General features: G+C 64.4%; 4 protein-coding genes across 4 annotated transcripts; 3 read left to right on the plus strand and 1 right to left on the minus strand.

Annotated features, from left to right (window-relative positions):
• Positions 1-595: 595 nt before the first annotated feature.
• LMAN2 (lectin, mannose binding 2) lies at positions 596-4,327 on the plus strand. Its single transcript, XM_030957609.1, has 8 exons — positions 596-755; positions 836-954; positions 1,036-1,153; positions 1,367-1,446; positions 2,550-2,711; positions 3,026-3,140; positions 3,533-3,652; positions 3,833-4,327. Exons 1-8 carry the CDS (start codon positions 611-613, stop codon positions 3,991-3,993), a joined length of 1,020 nt encoding a protein of 339 aa, XP_030813469.1. The 5' UTR covers positions 596-610; the 3' UTR covers positions 3,994-4,327.
• Positions 4,328-4,582: 255 nt separating this feature from the next.
• B4GALT7 (beta-1,4-galactosyltransferase 7) lies at positions 4,583-7,416 on the plus strand. Its single transcript, XM_030957610.1, has 6 exons — positions 4,583-4,701; positions 5,141-5,494; positions 5,980-6,205; positions 6,425-6,508; positions 6,654-6,758; positions 6,915-7,416. Exons 1-6 carry the CDS (start codon positions 4,655-4,657, stop codon positions 7,068-7,070), a joined length of 972 nt encoding a protein of 323 aa, XP_030813470.1. The 5' UTR covers positions 4,583-4,654; the 3' UTR covers positions 7,071-7,416.
• A 3,016-nt stretch (positions 7,417-10,432) lies between these two features.
• Positions 10,433-15,455, plus strand: N4BP3 (NEDD4 binding protein 3). Its single transcript, XM_030957300.1, has 5 exons — positions 10,433-10,577; positions 12,179-12,622; positions 12,804-13,358; positions 13,535-13,792; positions 14,015-15,455. Exons 2-5 carry the CDS (start codon positions 12,209-12,211, stop codon positions 14,585-14,587), a joined length of 1,800 nt encoding a protein of 599 aa, XP_030813160.1. The 5' UTR covers positions 10,433-10,577; positions 12,179-12,208; the 3' UTR covers positions 14,588-15,455.
• Positions 15,456-15,676: 221 nt separating this feature from the next.
• NHP2 (NHP2 ribonucleoprotein) lies at positions 15,677-16,978 on the minus strand. Its single transcript, XM_030957445.1, has 4 exons — positions 16,802-16,978; positions 16,628-16,697; positions 16,452-16,557; positions 15,677-15,959 (listed from the first exon to the last, which is right to left on the minus strand). The coding sequence occupies exons 1-4, from the start codon at positions 16,947-16,949 to the stop codon at positions 15,834-15,836; spliced, it is 450 nt and encodes a 149-aa protein (XP_030813305.1). The 5' UTR covers positions 16,950-16,978; the 3' UTR covers positions 15,677-15,833.
• Between the last annotated feature and the right edge of the window lie 570 nt (positions 16,979-17,548).

Consider the following 17,548-nt stretch of genomic DNA (forward strand, 5'->3'; position numbering starts at 1 on the left):
GACGGGGGAGACCGGCGGGAGTGGGGCGGGGGCTGCCCTGCGACCCTCAATAAAGCGGCTGTGACCTCCTCCATGCTGCCCCGGCCTGTCCTTCCTGAGCCCATTGTTCTCGTTCCTGTGCCCATCCCGGGGCTGTTCCCCGTGCCCATCCCGGGGCCGTTCCGATCCCATTGTTCCCGTTCCAGGTGCCCATCCCGGGGCCGTCCCCGATCCCATTGTTCCCGTTCCAGGTGCCCATCCCGGGGCCGTCCCTGATCCCATTGTCCCCGTTCCCGGGACCCGTCGGGGCGGGTCACGTGTCCGGCGGGCGGCACGAGCCGCGCACGTGAGGCGGTCCGGGGAAGGCGGGCGGACTACATCTCCCGGCACACCCCGCGCCGCCGCGCACGCGTAACGCGCTCCGTGAGGCCTTTCGGGCCCCCCCCCTCCCGCCTCCCGCCGCACTACGGGAGCTGCGCGCCCCGCTGGCCCCGCCCTTCTCCTCTGCCATAGGTGGGCAGTGATGCCGCTCACGTTTGAAGGCGGGACCGCAGTGATTGCGGGTTTCTAATTGGATGCTGCTGTTGGGAGGCGGGACTGAGGGCGGGGCGCCGGAAGGCGGAAGCGGAGCATGGCGGCGGGTGCGGGCGGGCTGGTGGCGGCGGCGGCCGCGCTGCTGTTGGCCCTGGCCGGGCCGCGCCCGGTGCCCGCCGAGCTCACGGATGGCAACAGCGAGCACTTGAAGCGGGAGCACTCGCTGATGAAGCCGTACCAGGGTGAGCGGGGGCCCGGGGGCACGCTCGGGGCGCCCCGCGAGCGGCCCGGGCTGATCCGCGCTCTGTCGGCCCCTTTGCAGGCGCGGGCTCCGCCGCGATGCCGCTGTGGGACTTCACGGGCAGCACCATGGTCACCAGCCAGTACGTGCGCCTGACGCCCGACGAGCGCAGTCGGGAGGGCTCCATCTGGAACCGCGTGGTGAGAGCGCGGGGCGGGACGGGCGGGGGTCGGCACGGGCCTGGCGCCTCACGCCCTGACGGGGCACGGTGTCTCCCACAGCCCTGCTTCCTCAAGGACTGGGAGCTCCACGTCCACTTCAAGATCCACGGAGCCGGCAAGAAGAACCTGCACGGGGACGGGCTGGCGCTGTGGTACACGCAGGAGCGGCTGACGCCAGGTCGGTGCCGGGGCGGCTGGCCAGGGACGGCTCGCAGCTCCCCGCTCTGGTTTCGCTAGGCTGGGCTGACGTGTCCCGTGGGTTCCGCTCGGGCAGCAGGTGCCATCAGCCACCTGCTTGGCAGCAAACAGCTCGTAGAGCTCAGAACTGTCTGAGCACAGATTCTCACTTCCTTCTGTCTGTTCTTCTCTCCACTCCTCTGCCCTGTTCCAGGTCCTGTCTTTGGCAGCAAGGACAACTTCCATGGGCTGGCTATTTTCCTTGATACCTATCCCAATGATGAGGCCACGGAGGTGAGTGCTCCAGGCAGCTTGTGCAGTGCCCAGCAGGCTGTTCCCTTCCTGCTCCAAGTGCTTCTCACCTTATCCAAGGAAAAGTCTCTCCCTAGCTGGCCATGGTTTGCTCTTCCTGTCCTGGGAGTTGGGAAAGAGAAGAGTTTGTGTGCATTAATGGAGATAAGAAGCTCCTTGCTCTTTCCTGTGCTGGTCTTGGCTACACAGATGTTTCCAAGGCATCTTCTCTGCACAGGAGAACAGGCACAGAACTGGTATAAACCCAGCACCACCTGCTAATATTCATCCTGAGTGCTATTCCCTGACCTCTGTGCTTTGAATACTCATTCCGTAATGTTTCTGCTCTTATTTTCTCTTTGCAACCTGTGTGTGCCTGAAAGAAACTCCTGGGCTGCCTTTTTGCTCCAGAATTCCCCATGGCCATGGGACAGATCAGTCCTGTGAGGGCTGGGGATCCTTTTCTTCTGTCCTGCTCTGTGTTTGTGGATCTCACTATGGCACAAAACTGTGCTTTGGGGTCTGTACCATCAAAACCATGATAAAAAAGTCATGAAGCATCTGGAAATGACCCATCTCCCTGTTGTCTTGATGCTCATGGGAGGTGAATTCCTGCCTCCGGTTGTCCTCTCCTGGTGTAGGTAATCCACTGATCACAAAGCCTTCTGTGTGGTTTTGCTGCCTCTGTAGATTTCTGTCCATTCTGGGACTTGTGCTCTGTTCTTATGCTTTTTGTGTTCAAGGAATGACTGGATGTGGCACTCAGGGCTAGCTGACAAGGTGGGGATTGAACTGAATGCTCTCAGAGATCTTTTCCAACCTAAATGATTCTGGGATTTTTACCCAGCCACTCTGCAGGTGTGGGACACTCTGGTTACCCTGGCCATGGAGTACAGGGTGGGTTGAGTCACAGGATGGGGGTCTTGAAATGGGAGCTCAGGAAGGGAGGCTGTGCTTTAGGCAGCTCTGCCTTGGTGCAGAAGCAGCTTTAGGTGGAGCAGCAGCCGTGCACATCCCGTGCTCCGTGCCTGACCACGGCCATGCTCCCACCCTGCTCTGGCTGTGCCCCAGAGCTCCCTCAGCGTGTCCCCTGTCTGTCCCCACAGCGTGTGTTCCCCTACATCTCAGCCATGGTCAACAACGGCTCCCTGAGCTACGACCACAGCAAGGACGGGCGCTGGACGGAGCTGGCCGGCTGCTCGGCCGACCTGCGCAACCAGAACCACGACACCTTCCTGGCCGTGCGCTACTCCCGTGGCCGCCTCACGGTGAGACCACGGGGGCTGCTGCTGCTCAGGGGCAGGGATGGCTCCACCAGGATACCAGTCCTGGGGATGGTACACCACGCTCAGCCAGTGCCTTTCTGGCAGCTCCAGCTCCAAAAGAGGTGCAGCCAGGCAGGAGAGTGGCGTGCCAAAAGTGATTGTGTGGAGAGGGTGTGGAGTGTCCCTCGCTGGAGATGTTAATGAATCATCCGGACACAGTTTATGTGATTTGGGATGGCCCTGCTTGGGCAGGGAGGGTGGTGGAGCTGTCCCATGGTTCTGAACATTCCTGGTGTGACCCTCTCCTGGTTTTGCAGGTGATGACTGACGTGGAAGACAAGAATGAATGGAAGAACTGCATCGACATCGCAGGGGTGCAGCTGCCAACCGGGTACTTCTTTGGTGCTTCTGCTGGCACTGGAGATCTCTCTGGTGAGAGGGGCTTTGCTCAGGAGAACATGTGGTGGTTGGAGCCTGGATTAGGTGACCCTGTCTTGGCAGGGGCGTTGGATCTCCAGAGGTCCCTTCCAGCCCTAAAAACACTGTGATTGTAACACTGGATGCATTGGATAGTTTCCATTGCTTCCCTTCTCTGAATTGTTCACTGGGCTCTTGAAACTCTTTTGGGACCCATGGCTGGGGAAAGGAGGCACCTGAGAGCTAAAGAATGTCTTTGGATTGCAGTTTGATACCTGGGGATGAGGGTGGCTTGGGAGGAAAGGAGACTGGACCTGGACCTGGTAGAAGACGGTCTGAGGGGTGCTCTGAGTGTGTGAACATCTCAGAGCTTCTGATGGTGTTTGCTGCTCATGGCTGTTCCCCAGACAATCACGACATTATCTCGATGAAGCTGTTCCAGCTCATGGTGGAGCACCCTGTAGAAGATGAGACTGTTGACTGGACCAAGATCGAGCCGAGGGTCAGCCTCCTTAAATCCCCCAAAGGTGAGCCTGTGAAACCTTCCCTGGGGGATTTGGAAACCTTCCGTGGGGGATTTGGAAACCTTCCGTGGGGGATTGGGAGGTCGGGGCTGTACTCTGGGAGGCATTGAAGGGGTGACACCTGGCAGAACTGCACAGGAGCCGAGGTTCTGTTGGCCTCTGTAGCTGTTCTTTCCCTTGCAGACAACGTGGATGACCCCACGGGGAATTTCCGGAGCGGGCCGCTGACGGGCTGGAAGGTGTTCCTGCTCCTGCTCTGTGCCCTGCTGGGCATCATCGTCTGCGCCGTGGTGGGAGCCGTGGTCTTCCAGAAACGCCAGGAGCGGAACAAGCGTTTCTACTAATGGAGCACCTGTGCCCAAACCCATCTTTTTTTATGGGGAGCTGTAAAAAAACTGTGGTTTCTAAATGCTGTTTCTGAGAAATACCAGAAGTATTTTCTTACCTGTCTGTTTGGCTGTAACCCTTGCCCGGCCCTTGGCCTCCCGCGGGTTGGACTGAGGGGGATGATGCCCGCTGGCTCCCCAGAGCTCTGGTGTGGGAGCCTGGAGGTTGCTCCCCGGTTTTTCCAGCGCTCCCCCCGCCTTGCTGGGACTTGCTGTGCTGCCTGGGGCAGGTGTGAACATGAGGGGCTGAGGGGAGGGGGTGCGAGTGGGGCATTAAAGGACTGACACCACCCGTGGCTCTGGCTCTGTGTGTTGGGGAGAGAAGGGAGCAGGATGGGCAGTGCTGAAGGAACTGGGACTGGGGGGATGGAGGGAGGCAATTCTGGGAGGATCCCAAAGGCTCCGCAGGTGGATCTGCGCTCCCGGCACCTGCCGGGGATGCGGTGCGGTGTCCCCGCGGTTTCCGGAGGAACCCCGGGAAGGGGCGGCGGTGGGACGGGATGGAGGGGATGTCCCCGGCGGCCGGTCCCGCCCCGTCCCGCCCCTTCGGCGGAAGAGAGCGGGGCCGTGTTTCCGGGGGAGCGGCGGCGCCGCCAGCGTGTCCCGGGGCCGGGGGGCGATGGGCCCGGCCCGCCGCAGGGACGCGCTCCGGCTGCGCGGCGGAGGGTGAGCCCGGCGGTACCGGGGACTGAGCCCGGCCGTACCGGGGACTGAGCCCGGCGGTACCGGGGGCTGAGCCCGGCCGTACCGGGGAGTGAGCCCGGCCGTACCGGGGACTGAGCCCGGCCGTACCGGGGGGCTGAGCCCGGCCGTACCGGGGACTGAGCCCGGCGGTACCGGGGGCTGAGCCCGGCGGTACCGGGGGGGTGAGCCCGGCCGTACCGGGGACTGAGCCCGGCCGTACCGGGGAGTGAGCCCGGCCGTACCGGGGGCTGAGCCCGGCCGTACCGGGGACTGAGCCCGGCGGTACCGGGGGGGTGAGCCCGGCCGTACCGGGGACTGAGCCCGGCCGTACCGGGGGGTCGCACCGGGGGCTGGGCGGGCTCAGCGGATGCCATCGCGGTGCGGGGGTCCCACGGTTCGCTGACCCCGCTCCATCCCGCAGGTCCCCGCCGCTGCTGCGGCTCTTCCCCGGCCGCCTGTCCGCCTTCCCGCTGTTCCTGCTGGCGCTGCTGCTCGGCTTCGCTTCGCTGCTCTGGCTCCAGCTCAGCTGCTCGGGCGAGGGGCCGGCGCCGGGCGGGCAGCACCGGGGCGCTCCCCGGCAGCCCTGCCCGCCCCCGGCCCCGCCGCAGCCGCCCCACGAGGAGCCGTCGTGGGCGCCGCACCGGCTGGCGCTGCTGGTGCCCTTCCGAGAGCGCTTCGAGGAGCTGCTGGCCTTCGTGCCCTACATGCACCGCTTCCTCAGCAAGAAGAGGATCCGCCACCGCATCTTCATCCTCAACCAAGTGGATCATTTCAGGTATAGCGTCTCCCTGTGCCGAGGGGTCCTGCCCGAAGCTCTGTGAGTGTTGGGGAGCTGCTGCACAGAAGCAAAGGACCAGGGCAGCAGGATGTCAGGGGCAGTGTGTGATGCTCTCCCCAAAGCTGCTCATTCTGGAGCTGAGAGATGGACAAGGTGCTGGTTTGCTTCTTTCTTCCTTAGCAAGAATGGAATCTGAGCATAGAATTCTTCATCCTCGGGTATTTCAGCTTTCTCCCCAGTGTCACAGGTCTGCAGCAGCAAACATATGGGGACTGTGGAAGTGAAAGACAGGCCATGGGGTGTTTGTAAATGCTGTCACCCCCAGCTCACTGTGCAGGGGTGCAGTTGCAGGATGCAGTGCTGTGTTTGCATGTGTCCCTGTTTGGGGGCTGGTCAGACACTGAGCATTGATGATTGTGGCAGGGGGATGTGGGGACAGTGGCTGCTGTGCGTGGCACTGAGAGCCCCCAGTCCCGTGGCAGGTTTAACAGGGCATCCCTGATCAACGTGGGCTTCCTGGAGAGCGGCAACGACACCGACTACATCGCCATGCACGACGTGGATCTCCTGCCCCTCAACGAGCACCTGGACTACGGCTTCCCAGAGGCTGGGCCCTTCCACGTGGCATCCCCTGAGCTGCACCCGCTCTACCACTACAAGACCTACGTGGGTGGCATCCTGCTGCTCACCAAGCAGCACTATGAGCTGGTGAGCTCCTGGGTGGGATTCCTGGACAGTTTGGAGCAGAAGCTATGACATTATCATGGTCAACTTGGGAGGTGGGGACAGGAGTCAAAATGGTTTGGGGACAGAGCCTGTGGTCTGAGCTGCTGGGGGCTGGACAGGGGAGGCTGGGCTGGTGTCTGCTCCTCTGAGGCTGTGGAGTTGTGCTGGGCCTTGGCTGCTATGGTGCTGCTCTCCTTCCAGTGCAATGGGATGTCTAACCGCTTCTGGGGCTGGGGACGCGAGGATGATGAGTTCTATCGACGTATCAAAGGAGCTGGTCTCCAGGTAAGGGGTTCTCTGCACCCTCCTGCCTTGAAATTGCCCTTTTCACCTGCCCCCCAGTGTGACCACCCAGTTTGGCAGCCCTGCTCTCCAGCAGCAGGTGCAGGAGTGTTCCAGTAGCTTTAGGGAAGCTCTGCTCTTCTCCCAGGTCCGTCGTCCCTCTGGAATCACAACTGGATACGAGACTTTCCAGCACCTGCACGACCCAGCCTGGAGGAAGAGGGACCAGAAGCGCATCGCTGCACAGAAGCAGGTGAGACCTGTGGTCCAGAGGGGAGACTGGGACTGTGATCACCACGTGCTCTGAGCCCTCCTTGCTCCTGTCCTCCTCTGCCAGCTCTGGCTCCCTCCCCGGGCCCTGGGTGCTTCTCCCTTCCAGCCTGGGCCGAGCAGTCTCTCTCTTCCTCAGGAACAGTTCAAGGTGGATCGGGAGGGAGGCCTGAACAACGTGAGGTACCGCATCGAGTCACGGACAGATCTGAGCGTGGCAGGAGCCCCTTGCACCGTCCTCAATGTCCTGCTGGACTGTGACACAAACGAGACGCCCTGGTGCACGTTTGGCTGAGCCCATCCCCGCGTGCCAGTCGTGGGCTCTGTGCTGGTGCCAAGGCTCCCTGGCTGCCGTGCAGCTGCCTGGAGCAGGCAGGGGTTTGCAGCGGATGAGCATGGCAGTGCTGGCGAGACACAGAGGAGCAGAGGAGGCTGAGAACTGGACTTTGCTGGGAGCTACAGAGGAGGCTGAGAGTGGGACTCGCTGGTGTCGCTGCAGGCGCTGGTGCTGCCTCCCAGGGCAGGTGCAGGAGGTGGCTTTCCTGTGCTGGACATGGCTGAGCTGCCACGCAGCTCTGAGGACAATAAAGAACTGTCAGGGCACCTGTGAGTTGTGAATGCCCTGGGCTGTGCTGGCACTACTCCATTTTCCTGTTCCCTTCACCGTCCTTCAGCACACCTGTCCTGGCTTGGCCCCAGCTCCTCTCTGTGTGACAGGTGAGCTCTGAGCTGCTCTGGCTCAGAGGCCAAGCCAGTCTGAAACGGGCTCTGAGAGAGATGATGCCTCTTCCAGCTGCCAGGTGGCCTCAGGGCTGGGCTGTTGGCATTTCACTGCAGGAAGTGGTTGTGGTTGTGCTGTACCCGAGCCCCAGCATCCACAGCACTGCTGGGTGTCAGCACTTGTAGGCCAGGACCTCTCTGGGGTGAGGAGGAGAGTTCTGGCTGTGCTTTCCTTGCCTGCCTTCCATGGGTGCTGCCTCAGCCTTTCTGGGGGGGTTGGAAAATCGGATGTCTCCCCTGGGGTCTTGGCACAGGTTGTGGGTGCTGCTGCCTCCTCAGGCTGGGCAGACCCGGCTGAACAGCCAGTACCGCTCTGTTCAGCCCCACCACTAGCACTGGCACCAGGCCCTCTGCATTTCCTGGCCCCTTCTGTCCTCGTCTCCTGCCTGCCACTTCCTGGAGTGGTTGCTTTGCATCCTCAGAGAGAAGCTGTTGCCATCCTGGGAAGACAAGTAGCTCCAGAGAGGAGGGAGGGAGGGAAAAAAGCATCAGAGCCAAGTGCAGGGCTCATGGACCCTGTAGGGGCTGTGGGATGGGGTGTCTGGTGGGCTCTGTGCTACTCTGGAGCTGGGAGAGGAGTCTGGAGCCCTTGGACAGGGTGTCAGGGGCTTCCTCTGAGGCAGGGATTGAGGTGCTGGTGCAGAGTGGTGAGGACCTGCTCTGCAGCATGGAAGCAGCAGGCTCAGCCTCAGGGAGCTGTCCAGGAGCTCCTGATGGGCTCTCCACCTGGCATGAAGGGGCTGGTGAACTTGGACAGCTGGTGCACTTCTCCACAGGTGTCCCAGGACCAGTGATGCCCTTGCTGTGGGCAGCCAGAGGGAGAGACTGGCCCAGCAGCCCCACTCCTGCCTCTCCATGGCACAGCTTTGGGATCAGCCATCTGTGTGCCAGCCCCTTCCTGGTGCCTGAACCGCAGCCAGGGCTGGTGGAGGCAGATCAAAGTATTTCTCTGTGCCGTTCAAAATAGATGACACAAATTGGGGCAGGTTTCATAGAGACGTGGCTGTGCAGAAACAGAGAGCATATGTGCTCCTCGCACTTGGCTCAGCGCTCCAGGCTCCTCTCCTGCTGCCTGGCAGCTTTTTCTCAGCTCTGCTCGCAGCCCCCTCATCCCCCGGTTGCTTTTGTGGAAGAGGCACCCTGCTGGAGACCCGGCTTCCTTTTATAGCCCTGAATGTGACTCGGAGGTCGCTTGGCTCTGCTCCCCCCCCACGCTTCGGGATCGGCAATGGCCCAGCGGGAGGGGATGAAGTTTTCCCCCATTGCCTTTCCACAGATGGATCACACCCTGCCTGCCGTCCCAGGAGCCCTGCAGAGCCCAGCCAAAGCCTCCCGGTGTTCTTGTGCTTTCAGCAAGCCTGAGGAGAACATCAGGATGCTCAGGGGCAGAGAGGGCCCCTGGAGGGCCAGCCCTGCCCCTCTGTGACCCCCCATTCTGGGGTCCCAATTACTGTTGAAGCAGGTGCAGCAATTGATGGCTTTTATTGCCAGGTTGTTATAAAGTGGATTGTTCCAGAGCTGTTTGCTGGTGGACTCATGAAATTGCTGTAGTATCTTAGAGGGGAGCACTGGGGAGATGAGGTGAGCAGAGACAGGGGACGGGGGAAAAACTCAGAGGAAGCTGAAGGAACTCTTCCTGGAGAAGGTGACATCCCTGGCTGCTGGAGGGATGGGCCAAGCTCTGGGGCCCTGCGGAAGCTGCTATCCAGGCAGACGTGCTCGGGGTGTGCAGCCTGAGGAGGAGCAGGAAGCGGGGCAGACGGGCAGAGGGGTGCGGCCGTGAGCAGCGCCCCGAGAGGCTCCCGGCATCGCTGAACCCGCCCGGTCCCAGCCCGTGGGGTGATGCCGGTACCCGCCGGCTACCGGGGGCCCTTTCACGACTGAGCCCCAGGCAGAGGGCCAGGGCATGGCAGACACACTCCTGAGGCCAGCAGGATGGGACATGGCACCGCTGGGAGGGGCTCCCTTGTTCAGAGGCCGCGCTGGTGCCACAGGAGCTGCGGGGAGCGGGGGCTGAGGCCCGAGGGAGCGGAGCGTGCCTTGGCAGCGCACCGAGGACACTGCCAGCATGTGAGCCCGGCGAGCAGGGACCGGGGACAGTGTGTGCGTGTGGGAGAGCACTGGCAGCACAGCTTGAGGACTCGGGTGTGCGGCGGAGGAGCTGGCAGCGAGCGGGGTGCGGGCACACCGGGCTGGGGACGGTGCGGTCCCTGCCGGGGACAGACGGCACCGGCCGGGACGGAGCAGGGCTGCTGCAGGTGTCCTGCTCCCAGCGACACCGCTGACCAGATCCGCCCCGTGCCGGGATCCTCGCTCCCTGCGGCTGCCAAAACCGGCTCCAGGATGTGATTCAGAGGGATGGAGCGTGTCCCGTCTCACTGGCGCCAGGCCAGGCGGGAGCCCCACGGGGGTACGCCGTGTCCCCGGGCTTTGTGAGGCTCCCGCCCACCCGCGGGTGCTGCTGCGAGGGGGGGACACGGGGTTGCCCTGCTAGAGGACGGCAGAGAGAGTGTCCCGTGGAGTCGAGACTCCTCTCCACGCCGCAGGTACGAAGCAAAATATTTCTCTCCACCCTTGGTGGGCGATACTCAGGCGGGAATACCAGCCCGCCCGTCAGGGGGTTACCGGCAGCCCACCGGCGCCGGTGCTGCAGGTCCCGGAGCTGTAGCTGGGGGGATTTGCGGGGTTCTCCCCGCCATTAGGAGGGGGTTCCGCGCAAGTGTCGGCGCCGCACGCAGCCAGCGCGCCCTGCCCTGCCCCGCCCCGCTGGTGGGCACGGCCGGGCCGTCCCCCTCCTTCCTCCTCCTCCTCCTCCTTCTTCCTCCTCTTCCTCCTCCTCCTGCTGCTGCTGCTGCGGCTGCTGCTGCTTCCCGCCCCTCCCGTCCCACCGCCCCCGCGCCGCGATTTGCCGGTGCCGGCTCCGCCCGCCGCCCCGCGCGGCCGCGGCCGAGGGGCGCGTTCAAACGCGGCGAGGGAAGGAGCGCGGAGCGGAGCCGTGCGGGACCGCAGCGCCGCCGGCATGGTGAGTGCGGCCCGGCCGGCCCCATCCCCATCCCCCTCCCCGCGGCCAGCGGGGCTTTGTCCCGGGCTCGGGCCCGGGCACCGACTGCCCCCTCCGCCCTCTCCGAGCCGGAAATTCCGGCGGGGCTGCGGGGAGGCGCGGAGGGGCTGCGCGGGACCCGCGCCCGCCTCCCTCCAACCCTGCCGTTCGCTCCCGGGTGGAATGGGAATGGGAAAGGGAAAAGGTTTGCGGCCGTATCCTGCCTGGGCACGGCTGGGATTGGGAGCAGATCGCGAAGGAGCCAGGCTGGCCGGACCGGTGTTTTGCCGCCTGGAGGGTGCTGCCCTCCCTGCCGCAGGCAGGACACCTCCGGGTTCCCCCGGCTCTTCCCAAACCTCCCACAACCTGACCTACTTCCTCGGCCGCCTGTGCCGGGAGGAGCCGCTGCGGGGCTCGGCCGAGCTGCTCCCCAATGCCGGGGGCTGGATGCGCATCCATGCCCCCAGCATGGGAACATCCACGTCCCCCGTCCCCGTGCACGCCCGGGGGCACCGCAGGCAGCCCCGATCCTTCCAGAGGGTCCATCCCCGGTGCCCTCCGTGGGGTGCCGGTGCCCGGAGCAGGTGTTGGGCTCGCAGAGGGAGGTGACAGCACAGGCCGGGAGCTGTCAGACAGGTTTGTGCGTGGCAGCAATTAAAAGCGGGGTGTTTGTTTACCCGGCGCGTGGTGCTGAGAACCAGGGCAGCTTCCTGGGTGTAACCCGGCCCCGGAGCCCTCGGCGAGGCTGGGAGCGGTGCTGGGGGCTCTGCCTCGCCCCTGCCACACTCTCTATGGCCCCTGCACTGGTGTGAAGCCATCGTCCCCTCCCTAGCGCTGGGCAGCCAGAGCCGAGGCCGAAGGCATCCTCTCATCCTTCCTCCCCCGGCCACCTGCGCAGGAAGCTGCATTGTCCCGTCAACATCCTGCCCCTTCCCACCGCCCTCCCTCTCGCCATGTCCGGCCGCGGGGTCCCCGGCACGCAGCAGCAGCAGCAGCTGGGCTGTGGCCGCCTGCTCCCTGCCCGGGCTGGGGAGGGAATGCCCGTGGATGGAGGGGGCTGTGTGGGGTTCCCCTGCGAGCTGCAGAGCCCGTGCCGCCCATGCCGGCGGGAAGCGTCCCCGTGGTGCCGCAGAGTGCCCATCCCGTGCATCCCGGGGAGGCCAAGCTGATGGGCATCCCCAGGGGCATTTTGGGGAGGTCTCCAGAGGGGGTCCCAGCCGGAGGTCCCGGCGGGGAGGTTGGGTGCCGCCGGGCCGGGGCTGGCGCCAGGCCTGGGCAGGTGCTGCCGGCTCCCGAACTCGCCCGCCTGGCTGGGCGGCAGGTGCCTGTTCTGGTGGCGGCCCCGGCCGCGGGCGGGAGGTGGGGCTGGGTGTGGGAGGAGGCGCTGCACCGTGGTGGGGGCAGCGGCGGGGAGCCCCCGGCCCGTGCCTGCTGTGCCCTGTCCCCCGGGAAGCTGCACGGGAGGTGGCAGATCCATCCCAGTGCCAGGAGCCCGTGTGGGCCCTTGGGGCTGGCTGGGAAAGGGGGTGTCGGGGGTGTGTCCTGGCTGCCCGGCATCACTGACTCTGTCTCTTCCCCGGCAGTGCTGGTTCTGGGCTTTTCTCTAATTCTCCATGGCAGCAGCACAGGGTCCTGTGACCTGTGAGCCCGACACGCGTGTCCTCGGCACCTACCTCTCCTCGGAGCCCGTCGGTGTGGTTGGCAGCATGGGCAGCGTGGGCAGCCTGGTGGAGAAGCAGGATCTGTCCCCCCTGGAGCTGCGGGCCCCGCTGGGCGGCTCGCGGGGGCTCCGGCAGCCCGACGGGTTGCTGCGCAAGGGGCCGAACCAGCGGGAGCTCTTTGGGTACCTGCACGGGGCCAAGAAGGATACGCGGGCGGAGCGGAAGCACCAGACATCGGGCGCCTGCTACAAGCGGGACTACGAGAGCGACCGCGAGAACCGATCCCCCGAGCGCTGCTCCCGCGAGCATCACCGCGGGGCTGACTTCTCCAAGAGCTCCCTGCCAGAGCGGGGCCGCTTTGACAAGGTGAGGCTGTGAGAGCCTGAAATACAGCCTGGTCTGCGAGAGGATGGGGATGGAGTAGGATGATCTGCACCCCCCTGGATGGGATGTGGGGATTTGAGGATGTTCAGGGATATGAAGCTGGGAGTGTGGGGGTTCTCTTTGGGTGTAGAGGCTCATGCTTGACCTTGCTCTTGTTTTTCAGTGTCGTATCAGGCCCTCGGCCTTCAAGGCAGTGGCTGGGAAGGGGCTGGTCTCCATGCAGGGCCTGTCCTCGTCCAAGGGGCAGAAGTTGTCCAAGAGCAATGGGAGCCTGCACACGCTGCTGTCGCAGAGCAGCACGGCGGCTCCGCAGCACGGCCCGCTCCGCACCCACCTGCTCCACGCCATCAGCCTGGATGAGGCCTCTGACTCCAGCCACAACTCCATCCAGAGCTTCCCATCCTATGGCTCCCGCCTCAAGCCTGCCCAGAGCCAGTTCAGCGCCTCCATGGGCCACATCAACCACATTGGGGGCTCCTTGGACAGGGTTTCCCGGAGCCCCAGGGATACCCTGGCCCCTGAGAAGATGCCCCTGTCCTGCAAAAGCATGGCCACCCTGAGCAGGCTGCAGAGCCCTGGTGAGCCCCCACCGCCCTACGAGTTCTCCTACTCGCTGGAGGACGCGGTGAAGCAGCTGGAGGACCGGCTGCAGGAGACAGGAGGGGAGCTGAGGCAGCTCAAGAGGAGCCTCAGCGAGACTGAAGACCCCTTCACACAGGTGAGCTGTGCTGGGTGCCCCAGGCAAGGATGTGGGGGTGGAAGGAGCAGTGAAGGAGCTGCCGTGGTGGGTGATGGGCTTGGAATGCCCAAGCGCGGGAGGATCAAATATCACAGGACTTCTTGGGGTCCCTCCTGGGGCTACAGCCTCTCACCAGTGTCCACTTGTGCTGGCAGGCGTTTGAGGACAAGCAGCGACTGTGGCTGGACGAGCTGGAGGACCTGAAGCAGATGTACATGGCCCGGCTGCAGCAGGTGATGCAGCAGGCGCAGCGCGGGCAGCGGGCGCTGCAGCTGCAGCTCTACAAGGCACAGCAGGAGAAGAAGCGGCTGCAGGAGGAGCTGAGCCTGCAGCAGTGCCAGTGCGAGGAGAGCAAGCTCCGGCAGCCCCAGGGCGAGCATGGCAGCCCCAAACTGGAGGAGACCAAGTGGGAGGTGAGTCCCTTTCCTTCCTTTCCTTCCCCCCTCTTGCCACCCTCCTGGCTGTGGGGCCAGGTTGGAGGCAGCAGTTCCCTGCTCTGGTGTCACTCGGGGTCACAGTACGAGAGCAATGAGCCACGTGTGGTGCTTATAGTCTCCCATGAGGACAACTTGGGGTGCTGCCACCTGGGGTCCTGCTCCCCCAGCCCTTCCTCACTGCTCGCCCGTGCCCTGCAGGTGTGCCAGAAAGCAGCAGAGATCTCCCTGCTGAAGCAGCAGCTCCGGGACACCCAGGAGGAGATGGCTCAGAAGCTGGGGGAGATCTTCAGCCTGAAGACGCAGCTGCGGGAGGCCAAGGCAGAGGTCCAGGCCAGGGACTCGCAGCTGGCACAGCTGGCAGACTCCTTCCAGAGCCCCCCGGAGCCCGGCACCTCGCTGCCCCTGGGCGATGACCCCATGCCGTCGTGCCAGGACTTCCCTGGCTGCGAAACTGATGACTCCAAGTGCCGGGGCCTGCAGAGCGACTCGGCGGAGCCCCTGGAGCGGCAGGTGGAGTGGCTGTGGGCAGAGCTGCTGCGGGAGCGGCGTCAGGGCCAGCTGCAGGCTGTGAACTTTGAGCTGGAGAGGAAAACGTGGCAGGAGGAGAAGGAGAAGGTGCTGCGGTACCAGCGGGAGCTCCAGGCCAGCTACATGGAGATGTACCACCGGAGCCAGGCGCTGGAGCGGGAGCTGCGGCAGCTGCGGGCGGAGCCCAGGGATGTCAGGATCGATTCGCCCTGGATCGAGCGGGTGGAGTCCTCCAAGATCTGAGGGGCGGGACGCCAGTGGGACTGCGGAGGGGGAAGGTCTCTTGCCGCTGCAAAGGGACGATCTCAGGGTGTGCACAAGGACTGGCCCCGCTCGGTGCTGCCCTGGCCTGAAGGACCGATTGCCACAGGGAAGCTTCTCCTTCTTGCAGCACTTCAGGCCCTTCTGGTGGGGTCTCTGGAGGGCGGGGGGTCATCTGTGCCAGGGTGGGGGTCTTGCATGTGCCCCGTGCTCTGACTCCAGGAGTGTTTGCCCTGTGATTCCTTCTGCCATGAGGGCAGAAACCAAGCACCCTGTGAGAAGACATTCCCTGTCCCTCCTGCTTTGCTGCCCCTGTTCCTACAACCCAGTAACTTAATGTCTTGCAAGGAGAAGCTGAAGCCCTGTCCCCCACCCCACTGCCTTGCTGCAGGGTGCAGCTACTGTTTGCAGTGGCTGCCTTGTCAGCAGGGCCCTGGGGCTGGTGGTGCCTCTGGGAAGGCAGAGGAGGAAACCCCGAGGAGTTCTGGTGCTGCTGGGAGGGGACAGCTGCTCCAGCACCTCTGCTGGGGCTTCTTCTGTCCCCAGTGGAGCTGCTCTGCAGTGGAGGTGGTTGGTGCAGCTTTCTTCGGGCTGAGATGGGGGAGTGCCTTGTGCAAGGAGGGATGGGAACTGGTGCTCTGCCACACTGGGAGGAACTGGGGTGGGAGAGAGGACTGGGGATGTGCCTGAGGTGGGGAAGAGCTGGGGACCCCCTCCCAGGGGAGGTGAGGGGGAGCTGGGGAGCCCAGAGGTGCTGGAAGGAGAGCCCTGCTCTGTGTGTCACAGCAGAACACGTAAAGGCCGGGCCCGGCCCCACACCCCGTTCCTGCAATAAACCCGTATTTCTCTCTCCCGGCCTCTGCTCTGCTTCCCTCGGGGTTGGGGGGCTCCCGGCCGTGAGTATGGGGGTGAGGGGGATGGCGTGGGGCCGGCCTGGGCGGTACAACGGGCGGGGCACGGCCGTGAGTCACGGCAGGGCCGGGCGGGCTCCCGGGGCAGCCTCACCCCTGTCCCCGCTGTGCTTTAAGCCAGCCTGGACCCCCCCAGCCCTCCCCCCGAGCACCAGGAGCACTCTGTACAAAACCCGCAGACACCTTTATTCACCCCACAGCGCTCAGCATCCCCCCATCAGTCCTCTGAGCAGAGTCCCCAGAAACAGCCGTGCGGCCCCGGGCAGGGGAACAGGGACCCGCCGGGGCCCCGCAGGGCACAGCCCGGCCCCGGCCCTTCACAGCGGCAGGGGAAGCGCCGACACCTCCTCCAGGCACTCGTCGTAGGCCTCCTGGTACTCCTCGTGGGGCTTGATCAGGATGACACAGGTCGGGCGCTTGGAGCCGGCTGCAGCTCCCAGGTCCTGAGGGAACACAGGGAGGCCATGGGGGCCAGGTCCCTTCCCGAGGCCAGAACCTCAGGAACTTTTTCCCAGCTTGTCTCCTACAAGCTGGGCTGGCAGAAGGGACTGGCATCTGGCTCATGTGCCGTAATTCTTCCCCAGAGTGGGTCCACAGAGCTGCCTGCACCGGGGCTGAAGCTCCGAAGACACCGACAGCCCCCCAATTCCCTATCTGCAAAAGAGCCGGGCCAGCCCACAGAAGCCTGGCGAAGATGTGCTGGCACTGACGCGGAGCTGCTGCAGGAACTCGATCATGACAAACAGCTCTGTGATTCCACAGTGAGACACCCCTACACCTTCCCTCTGTCCCTTCTGTGCCTCGGTCAGGGACAAACACCGAGTTCTTCACTCGGGCACCGCATCTGCACCTCCCGGGACGGCTCCGGCCACAGCCCGGGCTCCTCACCGTGCTCCCTGTCACCAGGGCTGGTTCCTCCCCCGCCCCACACTCACCGTTTTGGAAGGGACGTATGCGTACGGGAGGCTCCTGTCCTCGCACATGATGGGGATGTGGCAGTAGACATCGATGGGCAGCGTGTCCCCGGCCAGCACGGTGATCCTGCGGGCACAGCCGTGTCAGCGCCCGGGCCGGGGGGCAGCGGGGCCCACGGGGCCAGGGCAGCACTTACCCCTTCTCGCCCTTGTTGATGAACTTCTGCACCTCCTTCACACCGCGGCGGAGCTGCTTGTGCTTGGTCGCTGCAAGAGAACCACGGCGTGAGGGGCTGAGTGAGAACCGCGGCGTGCGGGACCGCACCCCGCCACCGCCATCACCCGGCCCCTCCCCGCCGGCGCCGCCAGACCTTTCCTGATGCACTTGAGCAGCTTTCGGGTGAGCTTGCGGGACGCGAGCGGCTGCGCGATGGGGTTCAGGAAGTCGAGCTGCTCCCGGTACGAGAGCTCCGGCGTCGCCTCCGCCTCGGCCGCCGCCTCCGGCTTCTCCCGCGCCATGGCCGCCACAGCCCGAATCCGCTTCCGGGGCGCGCGCCGCGCCGCGGGCGGGACACACGCCCGCGCGCTCTCCGACAGCCAATCGGAACCGCTCCGACAGTGACAGACAGCCGGGACGGCCAATGGCGAGCGGTGTTTCGCGCATCCCCAGCCACGCGCTCTGTCCCGCGTTTCCCACCCCCGGTCCCAGTCCCAGTCCCGGACCCAGTCGCGGTCCCAGTCCCAGTTCCAGTTGCAGTCCCAGGCCCAGTCTCAGTCCCAGTTCCACTTCTGGTCTCAGCTCCAGTTCCAGTCCCAGTCCCAGTCCCAGTCCCAGTGTCAGGCAGGCCGGGACAAGCTTCAACACGGGCCTTTATTTGGGTGCGGTCAGTGCCGGTAACGCTGGACCCACCCGACCCAACACAACTTGATAACAACCAGAACCCGGGAACGCTGCGGTGCCCGCTGTGCAGCCAGCCACCCTCACGGGCTGCACCTGCCTCATCCACCTGGCCATGCACAGCATTCTCTCCCTTGCTTCTCATCCCACGGAATTCTTCTCCCTGCAGGGCTACATCGCTGCTTTTCCCAAAAAGAATGGAGGCTTCCAACAGGGTACC

Source organism: Camarhynchus parvulus, chromosome 13 (genome assembly GCF_901933205.1).
Source record: "Camarhynchus parvulus chromosome 13, STF_HiC, whole genome shotgun sequence".
In the NCBI taxonomy this organism is placed as follows: domain Eukaryota; kingdom Metazoa; phylum Chordata; class Aves; order Passeriformes; family Thraupidae; genus Camarhynchus; species Camarhynchus parvulus.